The following is a 13,364-nucleotide window of genomic DNA, read 5'->3' as shown; positions in this document are numbered from 1 at the left end:
CGGGTTAAGAACTTTGCTTCAGGATGAGAACAGAAATCATGCAGTGGCGGCGCGGTGGCAGCAGGAGGCCCCATTAGCTAAAGTGGTGCTTCAGGTTAAGAACAGTTTCAGGTTAAGAACGGACCTCCAGAACGAATTAAGTACTTAACCCGAGGTACCACTGTAGTGACCTACTTCCGGTGGCCCTTGGCAACCCTACTCACCCCCAGCTGCTATATAGCACAGGCACAGTGCAGAACATTGGAGTTAGGGCACTGGCTGCACAGCCAGAAGGGAGCACACGGCTAGTTTAGGCAGCTAATTACTGGAACGCTATCCGTAGGAACCCGGTTACCATAGGTGTTGGGCCCTATGCGTAGTTCTCTGATCAGGACTGCAAGTACTGTTTCTAATATAGTGCAGATTAGAATATAGTTTGACACAGTCATACACTTCAGGTTTATATTTACAGTTTAATAAAAGTATAAATTCAAGTCTCAACATCTGTCTTCTATACTATAAAGGTTTAACAAACTACTTATTAAATAAATTAAGAAAGGTTTAAACAAATGTAGTTTTCTGTTGGCTAAGGGACGTTAAAATAATTTTGTTCTCTACATTGTGAACAGAATGACATAAAATAGCATCAAAGCAACAAAAAGTAAGATTTGCTAATACAAGTGCCCTACTTCCTTCTACTAGATTTGAGGTCAGTGCAGCACCTCGCGTCCATTCTCTTAGACAATGAATAACTTAATTGACCTGCTTATAAGACTAGTCATGCTATGAACGTGTTTTGTAGAACGGAGAAAAGGGACAGAGGATACAAAATGATTTAATAACTTTATCATTCAACTTTTCCAGCTGTGCTAAAATAATAGAACACAGAATTACACCATTGTATACCAGAAACTCCTTTGTCACCAAAGCATTGACATTTGCCCTACCTATGACATACAACATTCTTCCTTTACTTTTCGGCATAAAATGCCTCGTTTGTTTTAGTTCCTTATATAAACTGGGTGTTCAAAATCAATGAAAAGTTCTTTGACGGCAAACTCCTGAAAAAAAATCTAGCTCAAGTGCCACATTATTTTATTAATTATGTTACTATTAATAAACTCTCTAAGATCTTTTTTCCGTGCATATGCATGCACAGTTTCAGAAGACCGTTTGTGGAAATAGTTATCCAAATTGTTCTTGTAACTAGCTATTTCACTTTTGAAATACTGCAGCAACTATACAATTAAATAGCCAGCAATTTCTAAATCAGAACAGAAACAAGTATTTTATAAATGTAAGCACGCTTGTCTAAGAAGTCAAGCAGCTCACACTTATTTAACAAATTTATACTTTGTTCTAATACACAATCATATGCATCTTTTTTTTTGAAAGATAAATGTAAGGGATCCAAGACCCGTTTGCTTTTATGGAACTTCCTGATGGCTATGCTTAGGAATTGCAGCACAATCCTATATACCATGGATATTTTTATGTATGCAATGTTTCTGTACCTTCTTTCATCACAAACCATTCCTAAGACATGATTAATTTTGTTCCAGGCAATTTGCAAACTTCTGCATAAAATAAAATAAAAATCTCAACCCAAATTATATGACACATATTATATTTACCAAATATAGTATATTCCTGCAAGTAATTCCCTTTTGAGTAAATTTAACAGGAATCAAATTGTTAAAGGCAATTTTCTTTCTAATCTAATGTTTCACTACATGCTTATAAGAATTTGTCTGAATTGGAGTTAAACACAAATAAATGGTGTATCTGTTAATTATAAATCCAAAAATTAACTTATTCTCTGCAATCATGCACCATCTAAAATATGTGATTTAATCTTTGGGAGACTATCTATAGCCTACTGCAGAACATTCAGAGCAAGATGCCTTTCCATATCCTTGGATAGCATTTATATTAATCCATCATTGCCTTATCCTCCCTAAACAGACCCCCCCCCCCAATTTATAGAAATCTCACACACATATCAAGCACTGTCTTGGTTATTAACTGAATGGTCCCAATGAAGTTTCACAAAAGAAAAGTTCATGCATACTGCGAAGTCTGCACCAAAATGAGTAATATTCATATTACAGAAGCTATTGTTCCTATTTATCTTAAAACTCTCTGCTGTATATTCCCTTTTTGCAAGGTGGCATTTAAGTCCAATGACTAGACTTAAAATGTTAAATTCTAGCCTACAGATAGAACGGTTTTCCTTTGCAAGTATACAAATAATAATGTCTGTCACCATTCTAAAAACTGTTCTCTCAGTTAAAGGGATTATGGCCGAGATCCTGAAAGCCTCTCAGGCAGAAAGAAGAGTTTGCTATATTATGCAGTGCATTTTCCTTTTATTACTAGCAACAGCCTGTACTATCTTCAGCACCATCACATTGGGAGTTTTCCCCATTTGTGGAGGCGGCTTTTCAGGAGGCCAATTCTAGAAGGCACCCCTGCTATGTATATGGAGGCTACAAGCAGCCCTTTAAAATCAGCAACTTTTGTAATAATCCTCATTCTCCTTTAAACTAATGTGGGACAATAAGAAAACCATACAAAATTATAGGCTTTCAGATTTTAGAGGCATTTTGTAATACTGAAACACTATTCATTTATTGTGCTGATTTTTAAAAATTCCTGTACCTAGCTCCGAGGCTTAGCTTGCTTTTGCAATTTATTACTGACACTACTATGAAAACGTATTTAAAACAAATACAATTTAGAGAATTAAAAATATTTATACATGAAAGCAGCTGACAGTATAAAAATCAACAGTGAAATTAGAGTTCATACATATAAAATAAAAATACCAACAGGAAATTGTCCCTTTAACATAAAGGGGTTGGGGAGACAAAGAAAGGCAAAAGATATAAAAAAGACTGCATTGTTAATTAACCTAAACTTGGTTTAGCTTTCTTGATAGGAGAGGTTGACCACTCAAATACTGATTTGTATTGTCAGTCTAAGCACTTACAATGCAACAACTCCATAGCATTAGAAATGTTTTCAGGACAAACTTTAGCTGCCACTAAAGCTTATGAAGATTCAATGAGCAAAATGTAGTAATAATATGACAAGCTACTGTAAGACACTTTATATTTTAATACAAAAGGATTCTTCGTTCAATAGCCTTTCGGCAAATAGGACATTCACTCATTCGATCGCCACAAAGCTGACATGTTCCGTGACCACAGAGAAAGATCATATTCTTTAGACGGTCCAAACACACGGGACACATGGTCTGTAAGAGACAAAAATGAAACTAAAGAACTGTCTGGAGACAAATAATAACCCAGTATTATACCTTATTAGATTACTACGCCTAATGTAAATACCATTTTCAGAAAGAGAGGGTGGTGAAATAAATAGCATAAAAAACTCTGAAGGATACTCATCAACCACCTGATTTAAAGTAGTGTTGCTAAAATTTAACTCAGCGATTAAAAATTCTCACAAGCGCTTAACATACATCTTTAGCATTCCTCACAGAAAGATACACCAGAATCATTTTGTATTGTATATGGGCTTAGGCCAACTTCACATTTGCTAAATACATTCAAAGTTTTGAAGCAGTGCTACATTCTTCATATTTTTATTATTATGACCATCATTGCTAAGGACATAACTGTCTTTGTAAATGACATCTATTTTATACAATTAAAAGGTATAGTGAAACATGAAATAAATCTGTCACACAGAAACATACTGTGAAGCTCAGTTAAACACTTCTGAAATTTTGGAAACACACAAACCCTTTCAGAATTTCTAATGGCAACTAAAAATGAAATCTCCATCTATTTCTAGATATTATGACCCCTTTGAGTCTGTAGAACTCTGTCTGATGTGATATTAAATAAAAACGGAGGCCATGACTTTATTAGAACGCCCAAGTGCTGTCTGTACCAAAGGAGGCCAGAAAGGAGACTGTTGGTCCTGCCTACAGGACAGAAAGGAAGGCAGAGTCTAGTTTGGATGACTTAGCTGATTTGTCCTTGGAAGGATAGACCATTCAGGAAACTCACTGCTCAGTTGGAGGATCACTGCTGTCCTGAAAATAAGTTTAAATATAAGTTTGGGGGCGGGGAGGGGAACAAACTAAAGGTGGCTTTTGGCTTTTTATCTGCGCATTCATCTTTCTCCCCTCCTTTTTAATAAAAGCATAAAAATTAGGAATGCTTTTGAAAGCAGGACTAGTAGTAGTTTCCTGTGGATTTGTTCTCTTTGGCTCTTGTTCTGTTCTCTGGTGGCGGGGGAGAAGAGACTATGGATTACATCCAGCACTGTACAAACAGTTCCACTCATGCAATGGGATTTCCCCTTCCTCTTCTCTCCCCACGCACCCCCATGATCTGCTCTGCAGTTTACGTAAGAACCATTGCTGTTTATAATTTCTGCAGTGTTTGTGCTAGAAAGTGGGCAGAGGAGAGGAGAAAGAATAAGACATGAATAGATGAGGGAGTGCCTTTGCCGTGATTGTCTTAGCAGTAGCACCCTACTGGCACTTTCTTGCTGCCCTGATTCAGAGGGAGCTGAACTCAACACTACTGCCTGGAACTACTGTCTTACTTTTATCACTGTTATTTATTTTTACCATCAGCTTTGTGGATAAGGGCTGGGTAACAAAATAGTGGACTAATAGATAAAGGTTGATAAAGTCCAAATAGAAATGTCATTTCTAATAAGGATTTTTTAATTAAAAAATAACCCTTCTACATGGCAGGGTTTCACTATTTGCAGAGGTTTAAAACCCATATTCAATCTGCCATAAAGTCTGAAGAAAAGAAATGTAATTCTTTCAAATGATGTGGCTTTTGTCCTACATTCCAATTGTTAAACATACATGAAATGAGTTGCCTTTCCGCAACATATGTCCATGCATCATTTTTTAAAAATCCAGTTTGTGTCTGTGGACATTTTATGTGAAAAGAGAAGAAAGAGTATGTCCTGAATCTTTTTCCATTTTTTTAAAAAAATTATTACTGAACCTAAAAGATGCTTAGGGAGATATTCTAGAGTTGATGACAATAACTGCAGTGCACAGTATGCCTACTATCTATATTCCTTTAATTGTTGTTTTAATTATTGTAACTTGCCCCATGACATTAAGATGAAGGATTGGTAATAAATTAAAATAACAATAATAATATTCATAACATAAACCTTTATATTGATAACTTTCATATAATGCCTTAAAAAAAACCAAAGCTTTCATTTGATATTGATCATAAAAGTTATCTATTTCTTTTACCTGTTCCTTTATGTCCTGCAACTGCTGCTGCAATTTCTGTACATCAGCGTTGACATTGGTATTGTCCTTGTCTTTCTGCAGAACAGGAATGTTTCCACTTGCTACACAATGCAGAGAAAAGACAATGGTGACACGAAATACTTACAAAAGAGCTGAACCAATTTAAAAATTACTACTAGCCCATTAATTGCATCAGAACAATGGTTCCAATGCAATCCATTTCCTGAATCAGGAAGGAGTTTGCAAATTGAAACCACTGCTAAAAGAAGAAAAATAAACAAACTCACCAATGTCATCTGTGGAGTCTTCTGTACCTTTCCCACCACAACACATAATGAAAGGCACTCTTCGCTCTACCACTGCCCGACACTGTACACATTTTTTCATCAGGCTGGCACAATCTGGAGGGGGGGAAATTATTCAGATTGATGCAGGTTTTTTTTACTTATTTAATGTAAAAGTGGAACGTAATGAACAGATTAACAAGAAAATATCGTAGGGAGCCTAGAACACATAGCACACCCGTTTTGCATAGTCCTCACCAGTAAATATTGATTCATCCATGCTAGGAACTGGAGACAGTTTATCATCTAGCACAATATAGTTTCAAAAAGGTATGCTCCTCCCACCAGCATCTACAATCAGTTATTCACTTTTATAAGCAAAGGGATAAATCTCACACTAATTTGGGACTAAGCTTTTCCTCTTCTCTGGTAAGTGGGTGGGCAGAACACCCCATATACATTTAAGTGTGACAAACTCAGAAACTGACTTTTATATTTTAATACATCCATCTTCGAATAAACTCAATCTATTTCAGTAAGTGACTTTAATCATCTTATTCCACAGAACAATTGTTAGCCAACAAAAGAACTTACTTTCACAAGCACACATGTGTCCACACGGCTGAAAGAGCACAGCTGCTTTTTTGTCTGAACATACTACACATTCTTCAATCTACAAAGAAAAATTACATAGCTCTTCAACTTTTCATAAAGAAGCTTTTAGTTTCTCAGTTGTAGCTCAGTCAGCTTAATGTCTGTTCTGGGTACATTAGTTCAAAATATGATTAAATATAACCCTATAAAGCATATAGAATAACATGTCTTGCTAGGAAGACACAATGGCTCCAGTCTCACAACATTTGAACATTCTTTGAGTGTGTCAGCACTTAGGAAAGGATGGATCTGATAGACACAATATGCTTGTATTTTTTTTTAAAAAAAGCTTTTCACAAATCCCTCACAAATACTCCTGAGTTAGCTTAGCAACTGATTCGAAACTGGTTAAAAAAAAGAATGACTAAATGGACAGTCCTCACAGTGGAGTAAGGTGAGGCAGGGTCTCCTAAGCAACCAGTGGTTTTTAATTTTTTCATAAATGATTTGGAGTTAAAGAGGAGCAGAGAGGTAGGCAAGTGTGCAGACACCAAATTCTTCAGGGTGGTGAAAACCAAAGGAAACTGCAGAGATGCAAAAGGATGTCTCCCAAAACTGCAGACCTAGTAAAGGTGCAGAGAAAGTCGATCCACATAGTCATGAGGGTGGAGCACATTCTGTACAAAGGAAGGTGAAAAGCTGGGGGCGGGCTTTAGCTTCAAAAGCCAACCAGTGAGAGTTGGAAAAGGTTTATAAAATTCTGCAAAGCATGCAGAAAGTGGAGAGAGATTTCTTTTCTTTTACTCATATCACCAGAACTTGGGATCATCTAATGAAAACAATTGGCAGAGGATTTAGAACAGTCAAAATTCATAAGAATATAACAGTCTGCTGCTTAGGACTATGACCCAGACTGTCATTTGCTTAAGTGTTTCTGCTGTTTGATTCTAAGAGCATAATTTAAAATGCTCGAAGTTTAAAATGGAGCATAAACACTTATATTTTAAGGTATGTCCTACTAAAATGAGCTGGAAATAAAAGCACGCACCTTTGTCCTGGATTGAACTTGTTCTTTGCAGATAAGGCATTTCTTGACTCTTGGTGAACAGAGAGAACAGGTAGCAATATGCCCACATGGACCAAATAGAGTATCTCTCTTCATATCAGAACATACCATGCATTCTTCTAAGGTTTCTGAATCATTGCTGATCATAGAAGGGCTCCGGGAACCAACCTGACCACTAAACACAAATATTCATTGAGATATTATATAAATATTCAACATAATCTGCATAGTTCACCTAACCAGCCATGTTAGTGGAAGCCGTGTACAATGACTTCCACATGCGTAACAGGGCTTTCCCCTCCTCTCCACCTCCTGCATCCCCCAAAATTAGCTTGGGATGAGAACCCCTGGAAGAGAGTACATGGGAGGGGAGAGGGGGCATCATTCCATCTGGCAAGTTGCAATGCTTTTGCAGGTTGAATGATTGGAAAAAGATGGGTGTTCAATTCCACCCTATACAGTGGACGCTCTGGTTGTGAACGTGATCCGTGCGGGAGGGACATTCGCAACGTGCAGCACCGTGTCTGCGCACGCATGGGTCATGATTTGGCGCTTCTGCGCCGAAACCTGGAAGTAACCCGTTCCGGTACTTCCGGGTTTGGCGCGGTGCGCAACCTGAAGCATCTGTAACCTGAGGTATGACTGTATATATAATCATTTTGCATTATATCATACTTTTTTTTTTTTGCTTCAAGATTAATATTTACTCATCTGCATTGGAAATTCAGGGGAATAGTAAACAATGTGCCCTGCCATTAAGGTAGAAAGAATTAGGTAGAAAAAGGTGGCTATTCTGTATAGCTTAAAATCATGCCAAGGGCAAAAAACCTTAAGCTTGGTAAGTATATTAATTTTTTATTTTTTTACATACCTCCTGGACTGTTTTAACACTTAGAGCGGCACTGACATTTAGTAAAAATGGAAAACAAATAACAGAAGAATTAATGAAGAATATCTTCATTAATACTTCTTAAAACGTCACAAAGTGTGCATGCAAAGCTGAATTCACCAAAACTTAGTCAGGCTAGATATTATGCAAAAAAACCTGACAAATAAGATGATTTAACATCCAGCTTGTTTTACTTAATATCTAGCATATGAAGAATTCCAACAGACTCAAAAGCCTTCCTTTATGGCTTTTCAAATGGTCTTAATAAATATATTACAGAACAGTTTCTTCTCTGAGGTTCCCCTCCCTTAACAGGAAAACATGGCCATATGCACTTTTGACTGACATTTAGTTAAATTTATGTTGGAAAACTGGCAAAACCTTGGATTATTATTTAAATATTTCAAAAACCTGTGAGGCCCACTGAAGAATAAAGAGGCAACAGCTGGGATCTAAAGTGCTGCATACAGAGTTCAGACTGGGCACAGGAACCTTTACCTCATTCCTTCAAATGGCAAGTTTCCTAGACAGCTCAAAAATCCATTGCATGGTCAGGGGCTTTCTACACCAATATCCCATGACACACAAGGTGCTGCCCCTGGGAGAATATATGCAACGGTGTGTATGTGGATGGAAGAGCCGATTTTGATCATGGCTCATATTCCAAAATTCCTGACCTCCTGTATGATCTGGAACAGGAAGCATGCATTAAGTAATTTTCTACCTCAAAGTTTTGACCAATTTCAAAATGTTGCTGAGGGCAGCATGCACAGAATAGCCACAGTGGACAGTGAATTCAAAAATGAAAACATTGTGCGAAATGTTAATTAAAAGCCAATGGCAAAATAAAATAAATGATTGAAGAAAAGGCTTCCACTAGCCCTGGGGTGGAGAAAACATGTTGGCTCCAGGGGCTGATTTTTTTCAGGCCCCATCCCGCAGGACAACTTGTGGGCAGAATAACTCACCTGTGTATCACATGTCATTATGATGTCATATGGTTGTCCTGCCTGCCCATTCAAATCCCCTGCATATGGTGTACCCCAAGCATTTGGGAACCATAGCTCAAGGGGCATTGCCGCCCCATGTGTTGCACTTTGGGAAGGGAAAGGAGAAAGTAGTCTGCATTTTGCAGGCACTGCCAGCAAGTGAAACTTCTCATTGTCAGTGCTTGCAAAAGGAACCTTTCTCCCCACTCTGTCAGCCCTATGCTTGGCGCTTCTCAAAGTGTTCGACATAGGGCTAGCAAAGACTTCTTTCTCCCCTTCTGAGCAAGTGATCGGGAGCAGAGAAAGAAGCCTGAATTTTTCAAGTATTGACTGTATACAGGAGAAATCCCTCTCTCAGTCAATGCCTGCAAAACACCAGGGCTGACTGTCTTTGCCACCAAACTGAGCTGGATTTAAACCCTTGCTTGTCAGCTAAACCAAATATTGTATACATTAAGAAACCTATATGAAAACACCACTATTCATTTTAGCTCACATGAAAATAAATATTGTGAGAATGCAAATCTACCTTAATTTTATTTGCTTCTCTTAGAATTGGGATAAACGTACTTATTTATTTACAAGGTTTCTTACCCACCCTTCACCCCATAACGTCCCAGGAGAGGTTAAAACATGTGTGTGTGTGTGTGTGTGTGTGTGTGTGTGTGTGTGTACTTTATCAGCTGTTCTATAGCAAACAGAAAATTGGAAAGGAAATGTGGGTTAATCCTATTGCACTGCTACAATACAAACCTGACTTTTTCTTTGTGACATTTAGCCAATGCTTTACAGAGGCTAGGATCAGGACACAAGTCAAGGGGCGACTGACCCTTCTTATTACGAATACCAAGGTCAGCTCCGTTAGCTGCCAGGAAGCAGGCAATAGATGCTGCACTCTTCTTTTCTGCTCCCTGAGTACCCAGTCCCATTATCAACTGAAAGAAAGTAAATTCGCAACTAATGATGTACCTGAAAAATAATATCTTATGAGAAAACAAAACCAACAAGACAAAACTGTATCATTAATAGATCTGAGCAAATACTAGCCCTGAAGTGTAACTTCATGCAGTTAGTTCTTTTCAAAGTTCCTTGAACAGAGTAAAAGACTGTATCGTCTGGTAGTATCAAACACTGCATGTGCAGAGTTCCAGTGGCATAGTGAGTGGGACTACCAGGTTGCCCCAGAAGATGGCGGATGGCGGGTTTTGCTCCGGTTGAGCAGCTCACTTGCTATGAGAGCTAGGGGGGGAAGCGCAGAGGCAATGTGTACCCCCAAAGAGAGCCCAAAGGATAAATTTGGGCATCTAACAGTCCAGCGGCATCAAGGTTTTAAAGCTCTCTCAATGCTTTCTGGATCAGGAAGTGTTGCCCTTCCTCTCCCTCTCCCCATATACCATCTAAATCTGCTCCTTAGAGTCCTCCTACCCCATGGAGCTGATTTTGAGTATGCATGGGGAGCTGCAGAGAACATGAGAAGAGGAAGAAATCCCACTGGGAAAGTCCACTGCACTAGTGGAGCACTGGTGTTGGATATGATGCATGATGTTGACAGTTCTTTTGTACCAAGCCATTCATCCCACATACCAACCCTTCATGTGCAGCTCAGCACAATTCTGGCATCTGCCATATTTTTAAGTTAAAATTTAACCCTCATCTGCTGTTAACACTACTGCCATAAAAATCACCTAATTTCTCTGCAGTTATTTTTTCCTATTGTTCTGCCTCAATGAAACTACTTGAATAATAAAAATTAACTCACTTTCCTTGTATATACAACCACACAGACAAATATGATCAAAACACTATCTAAAACATAAATATAAATTATATTGTCAGTTTCTATCATTTAGTACAAAGCATACAACTGAAAAGTTAGAAGCCATGCATACTATAATTATTTAGCTCATTTTTGTTCTGGATTACTGCTTGTTAATTCAAATGACATCTTATGAACTTTAAAAAAAGAAATATAAGCTGATTACCAAAATCAGAAATATTTGGGGATTTAAAAAAAAGTTTTTCTACCAAAGTTGTCCATGATAATATGTTAAACTAATTCTCAATTGGCATTTATAATGGAATATTATCTTTAAATAATTGCTTTTCAGAAAACAGACAGCAGTCCAAAACACAACAGGATCTTGCAACATACTGCAGAGAGAAAGTATAGTAGAGAAGAAATAAATAAATTCAAATTATTTACTGTGTTCTTCGATGGCTCCCAAGCAGTATCTACCTTGCCCACATCTTGCATGTCTTGGAGCTGACGAAGCTGTGACAAAGTATGATGCCTCAGGGCTTCATGAAGGGGTGTATCCCCATCTTTATCCTGAATATCCAGTTTAGCACCTGCACGAACTAGAAGCTGAGGAGAAACAATTCAACATTTTGAACATTTCTTTTCTCACATGAGTCACAGACACATTAGAAACTCTGAAGTGCACAATAGCACATAAATTTGCCATGCAAAGTCACTTCAATTATGTTCAGACTTATTTGTATCTTTTACGCTATACAGTGGTACCTCTGGTTACGAACTTAATTCGTTCCGGAGGTCTGTTCTTAACCTGAAACCATTCTTAACCTGAGGTACCACTTTAGCTAATGGGGCTTGCCACCATGCTGCCGCCACACGATTTCTGTTATCCTGGGGCAAAGTTTTTAACCCGAGGTACTACTTCCGGGTTAGTGAAGTCTGTAACCCAAGGTGTTTGTAACCCAAGGTACCACTGTATACTTTAAACTCCGTTTTTACCACATATAATTTTAATCTCAAGAAATATAACTAGCATACAATTTGATATGTCAGAGTTAAGTAACAAGCTGATAAGAATGGGCTGCACCTAATAGTTAAATGGCTGGGGGAATGCAGCCAGATAGGCAGGGTATAAATAATAAATTATTATTATATTATTATTATAGTTGCATGACCAGAAGGCAGCTCAGACAACCAAACTTGTTCTTCCTCTTTCGCTGCAGCCTAACACCCCCTCCAAAGTCTCTCCATGGGGTTGGGGACAGGGCTCCAGAACAGTGCAGGCCACAATGTACAGGAGGAGTGAGACTGCACTGTACAAGTTTCCCCCATCTGATTTCAGATTTTCCACACCTCCCACTATTCAGGAGTCTATTTAGTGAGGCTTATCAGGAAATACAAGGGCTACGGAGAGGGAAGAGGCAAAGAGATAGGTGGCACAAGCTGTCTTCCATTCATGCAACCATTGGGACACAACAAAAAGAGTGTTCTATCAGCAGCTGCTTCAATTCAGTGATATTGTAAATATATATTTATTTCATTTGACTGACATCACCGCTTATGCCTCCCTATTTCCAAATTCAGGAATATTAATATAGTTGGGATAAAATGGAGGCAAAATACAAGTTTGCTGTGAAAATGTATGTACAAGCTCAGTTCAGACATTGCACTACACCATTGCTTAGCATGATAGGAACAAGCTACAACAAGCCTTGGGATTATGTCATCCCGAATTCTCCTCTGGGACAGCCACAAGGCATAATTCAGAAGTGTTGTTGTGCAAATAAATCAATGTACCCTACTTTTCAATCTACAATAGAACTAGCGAGAATATCGAAAGCAAGTGTATATTTCATTTTTTTAATGTTAATATAGCAACAGACAGTATGTGTTTGAACAGAATTTAAGAATGATATATACTAGAGAGAATGAGCAAGCATATATATTGCAGGGTCCACACAACAGGAATTGTGTGCTTGTGGCCTGGTAAAAGAAAAAAGCACCCAATTGTGCAACTGTAACCTACAGTCTGAGAAACTGCCTTATGGTCTACTATTGGTACCTTACCCGCACTATTTGGGTGTGCTGTCGTTCTACAGCAAGGTGCAGTGCAGTTTGTTGATTTACATTCTGGATATCCAGGTTAGCATTGCCCTGAAAGAGATGTTTCAATTGTTACTTATTAACATTAAAACCAACAAGAAATCCTGAACTGGACCTTTTCTTGGTCCCAAAAGCCAAAAAATATTTCTTCTACATATTAGTTCATGAGGCTAAAACCAAATGAATATCTAACTATTTATAATAGCATACATTAAATATTGATCATGTGACATGAAAACCGCATTAGATCTTTCCATTAGTCATCTTTAAAACCCAATTTATACATAAGAGCATAACACTACTTGCAAATGGAATTAATGTAAGCAACAACCCTCAAAATGTCTTACTAGATTAGACATTCAGTTAGTAACTTTCCCACTTGCTTACAATAAAGGCAACTTAAGCTACACTGGGACTAGCTGGTAAAATGGAGTGGGG

The 13,364-nt window shown here is 38.0% G+C and overlaps 1 protein-coding gene across 2 annotated transcripts in view; it reads right to left on the bottom strand.

Moving 5' to 3' along the window:
* Nucleotides 1-432: 432 nt before the first annotated feature.
* Nucleotides 433-13,364, bottom strand: part of MIB1 (MIB E3 ubiquitin protein ligase 1) — a 42,353-nt gene continuing 29,421 nt past the window's right edge. Inside the window, exons 14-22 of one of the 2 annotated variants that reach the window (XM_083622423.1) lie at nt 12,891-12,977; nt 11,271-11,432; nt 9,821-10,002; nt 7,172-7,364; nt 6,124-6,202; nt 5,533-5,646; nt 5,246-5,346; nt 4,020-4,045; nt 433-3,238 (exon numbers count right to left, since the gene is read on the bottom strand). In XM_083622423.1, coding sequence (XP_083478549.1) covers nt 3,208-3,238; nt 4,020-4,045; nt 5,246-5,346; nt 5,533-5,646; nt 6,124-6,202; nt 7,172-7,364; nt 9,821-10,002; nt 11,271-11,432; nt 12,891-12,977 — 975 coding nt within the window. In that variant the 3' untranslated portion in view covers nt 433-3,207. The remainder of the gene's footprint in view (nt 3,239-4,019; nt 4,046-5,245; nt 5,347-5,532; nt 5,647-6,123; nt 6,203-7,171; nt 7,365-9,820; nt 10,003-11,270; nt 11,433-12,890; nt 12,978-13,364) is intronic. The other variant, XM_083622422.1, reaches the window with a different exon arrangement.

This window comes from Podarcis filfolensis, assembly GCF_964270895.1.
Source record: "Podarcis filfolensis genome assembly, chromosome: 7".
NCBI classification, from domain to species: Eukaryota; Metazoa; Chordata; class Lepidosauria; order Squamata; family Lacertidae; genus Podarcis; species Podarcis filfolensis.
This window is presented reverse-complemented; position numbering and strand designations above follow the sequence as displayed.